This window comes from Lipotes vexillifer, unplaced genomic scaffold (genome assembly GCF_000442215.2).
Source record: "Lipotes vexillifer unplaced genomic scaffold, Lipotes_vexillifer_v1.1 scaffold422, whole genome shotgun sequence".
NCBI lineage: Eukaryota > Metazoa > Chordata > Mammalia > Artiodactyla > Lipotidae > Lipotes > Lipotes vexillifer.
The window spans coordinates 1,405,560-1,409,320 of NW_006779087.1; the positions used below are offsets into that span (position 1 = coordinate 1,405,560).

General features: G+C 50.3%; 1 protein-coding gene across 2 annotated transcripts in view; it reads right to left on the reverse strand.

Annotated features, from left to right (window-relative positions):
* The window catches only part of CERS5 (ceramide synthase 5), a 35,737-nt gene extending 34,477 nt beyond the window's left edge, over positions 1–1,260 (reverse strand). The window contains exon 1 of one of the 2 annotated variants that reach the window (XM_007452290.1): positions 1,029–1,260. In XM_007452290.1, the coding sequence (XP_007452352.1) occupies positions 1,029–1,225 (197 nt within the window). In that variant the 5' untranslated portion in view covers positions 1,226–1,260. The remainder of the gene's footprint in view (positions 1–1,028) is intronic. The other variant, XM_007452289.1, reaches the window with a different exon arrangement.
* Positions 1,261–3,761: the final 2,501 nt, after the last annotated feature.

The following is a 3,761-nucleotide window of genomic DNA, read 5'->3' on the forward strand; positions in this document are numbered from 1 at the left end:
TCCTGCTCTACAGGCCAAAGGAAGAAAAGATGTCAAAGTGCCATCCTTATTACCTGAGACCTATGCAGAAAGAAGTCACCTTTCCCGGGGTATGAGTAGATGCGACCAAAATCACTCACAGCTATAAGTCCACATTGTAAAATCACCACAGCAAGTCCTCAATGGATATCTTTATCTTAGACAGCAGACAGGAACCGCTCACTCAATGAAAAGTGAAAACACTTTTTGTCAAGAACACATGGTCACTTAGAAGCTGGCTCAATACAGCTGTTGTCTCATACGCCCTAAGGCTCTCCATCCTTTCAACATGACCACTCCTCCTTCCATTTCAGGCCTCCAAGGCCTGTTCTGCAACTAATTTGACACCTTTCCATACTCAGGAAGCCTCAGGCTCCACCACACCCTATCCCTACCAGATTTCTACTCTCTTACGGGCTCTGGCATAATTTTATTGAAACACACACGCGCGCGCGCGCGCGTCCATGCGGTGTGACGAACCAAGGCTTAGGGCCTAACTAATCCTGTGCCCCTCAACTATTTGGAACTAAAGTGCCCTCACAAATCTTATCTTCCCATGAACCCATTTCTTCAGCTTGGAACGTCTGGCTCTTGCGCCGACCCTTCAGCTTCCATGCCCCCAACTAGTTCTGGTTCTAGCAGCCCTTTCTTGTTTCCCGCCTCGGGTTCTCGGTCCCAGCTCGCAGTTTTTTGGTCTGCAGAATCCTTGGAGGCTGGGGAGAGGCCTATGAGACACCCACCCCGGGCTCTCAAATTGAATGGGTCCAGTGTCCCCTTCGACTCTCACTCTTTCAATGTCCAAGCCCCAAACTCCCTATCTTTACCTAGGCTCCACGACCACCTAGGCCACCCTCGGAGCATCCCGCGCGCGGCCCAGGCTCTCCCAGCCTCCTGCTTCCGGGCTTTCCCTGCAGCTCGTCTTCCGGTCCTCGACCTCCGCCTCTCCCCCCGGGCCGGTTTCACCAGCCCGCGCCCACAGCCCTTCGCGCCGCTCGCCCGCGGGCTCTCACCGCTCGAAGAGCAGCCTCACGGAGAACACGCCCGCCGCCAGCGGGAACACCGAGAGGATGTGCCGGGCCCGCGGGTAGCCGTAGCCGTCGCCTGGCCCCTCGAGGTCGGCCCAGCTCACGTTCTGGGGCAGCCAGAAGCGCTCGCTCCATAGCCAGCCCCACAGCAGGCCCAGGGCTCCCGCCGCCGCTGTCGCCATCTTACGCCCACCCCGCGGCCACCGCCGCCACAGCTTCAGCTGCCGCCACGGCCAACAGAACCCGCGGGGAGGCGGCCCCGGGGCGGGGCCGGACCGGCGGCCACCCCCTTCCGGCCCCTTCTTGTCCCCGTCACGTTTCAGCCCGCCTCCTCTGCGGGGGCCCAGCTTCTTCACCGCCCATCCCGCCTCCCCGCCCACCTCCCTCACCGCAGCCTCCCCGGCCGCCTCTCCTCGGGACTCCGCCTCCCGATCCCGGTCACGCCCCTCCTTTTCCCGCCCCGCCTCCACCCAGCCCTGGTCCCACCCCGCACAAGCGCTCAACGCTCGTGCCGCCCCTTTTTGGTACCGGTTTCGGCCAAGATTTTCCTCCTCCCTCACTCTCCCGTCCAGCTACGGCTACACCCCTTATTTCAGGCATAGCTCCCTTATGGGGACATTCTTCTCAGTCCAGCCAGCTTAAGCTGTTCCTGCTCCCTGGAAGGCCATACCTCTCTCTCGCACTCTCTCTCCCCCCCTCCCTCACAGCCCCCATCTCTCACTAGGGTTTATCGCCATCTCAGCTGGTCCCGCCTACTAGCAGCGTTCTTTTCGCTCCCCACCCTTTTTCTCTATTCGTGCCCCTCCATGATCTCAACCCCCTGTCCTTGTATATCCCTCAAAATTGACTTTTAAAAATCCTTTTATTCTTCTCATGGGGAAAGGAAGTGGAAGATATCCAAAGGAAAATATTAAAGGAAAAAGAAAAGTAGATGATGGCCAGTGTTTAATGAGGTTTACTATATGCCAGGTACTGCACTGAACATTTTACACACATTATTTAACTTCCTCATTCTGTGAAGTAGGTATTTACTATTTTATGGATGAGTTAACTGAGGTCCAAAGAGCAGCTTGCCCGAGGCTACATAAACAAGTGGTAGAGCTGAGCTTCTGAATTAGAAAGTCTTTAGATTCCAGAACCCTGAGGCTTTATCCTATAAAACTCCTTAATTTTAGATGTCCACATTGAACATTGAACTCTTTTGTGGATCTACATAAACAGGGAGGGGAGCCATAGGCAAGAAACCTTCAAAACATTGAATTCTAAATTGTCCCTCAACCGCTGGAGAACGCTGAACCCTGGGTGCCAACCGTTCAAACCTGGCTACAAGGTTAATTACCACAGGCTACCTAGAATGATCTGAAAAAAGATTAAAGAACTAATCTTGTCCAAGGACAGACAGAGTATCTTTATACTAGTAGGCATGCTTGCAGCAGAAGATAAAGAGTTTCAAAGGGAGGGAAAGAAGAGAAAAAAAAAGGAGTAGACTAGAAGATTTGAGAACCTTAGTGTGCCACAGCTCAGACATTAGCTTCTCTCATCTCCCAAATGAAGAGTTTGCTAAAAGTTTTCTGGGCTCCATCCAAAGAGATTCTGATTCAGGAGGTTCAGGGTAGGCCCATGAATGTACATTTCTCATTTCTAACAAACTCAGAAGTCATGCCACTGCTGCTGGTCTGAGAACCACACTGCCTGAAGCCATTTTCATCCAAACCCAGAAATAGCTTAAATGGTAACTACCCTATATTCAAGATACGTTTTAAAAGAAGTAAACTCACAGGACTTCCCTGGTGGTCCAGTGGTTAACACTCCATGCCCCCACTGCAGGGGGCATGGATTCGATCCCTGGTTGGGGAACTAAGATCCCACATGCCGTGTGGTGGTGTGCGGCCAAAATAAATAAATAAAAGAAGTAAACTCTCTCTGATCCCATGGGAATTCAAAGCAGAGCCCCAAAGAACAAAGAACATGCTAACTTAGCATGCAGAGGCCAACACACAATGATCTTGGTCTCAAGATCTATTCCCAGAAAAACACATATGTACCATTTCTCAACCTCTTGACTGTTAGAAAACATGTTGCTGACGAAATACGTAATGAAAGCAAATTTAGTACAGGTTTCACTTTGGCCAGGAGTGATCTGACCAGCAAGCTGGTAAAAGAACTAAGTTGGCCCCTGTAGCAGTCACGGACAGAGTCTCCTTAACCATCTCAAGTCCCAAGCTGGCCCCTTTTCCTGCTTTACCAACAGAAAAATTCACATCATCCTATTGTCAACATTGACATAGTCCAACAAGTTGCCTTCATTTAGAGAGCTGAGAGAATAAATGATAAGCACTTTTTATTTGGCTGTAGGTTCTTTTGTTTTCTAAGAATGTTTAGTGTTATCTGGTCATTCTCTTGATAAGAATATCCTTTTATTATATTGATTACGGAGCTAATTCTTGTCTCTACGGTCTGTACCTATGTCTATCTTAGCCCTTGAAAGGCACAGAAGGGAGTTCTTCCAAGGGTAATCTCAGCCCCCAAGTACCTGATATACGGTGACATACTCAACTGATACCCATTAATGCCAGCCATAGGCACTCAGACTTTTCGTATAAGGTTAGTAGATATAGGGAGTACAATGTGGATGGGTTAGAGCAGCAAGCAGTGAGTCACAGAATAAAGGTAGCTAAACTCAAGCCAAGATTGGATATTTTATAAACGTCAGCAGGA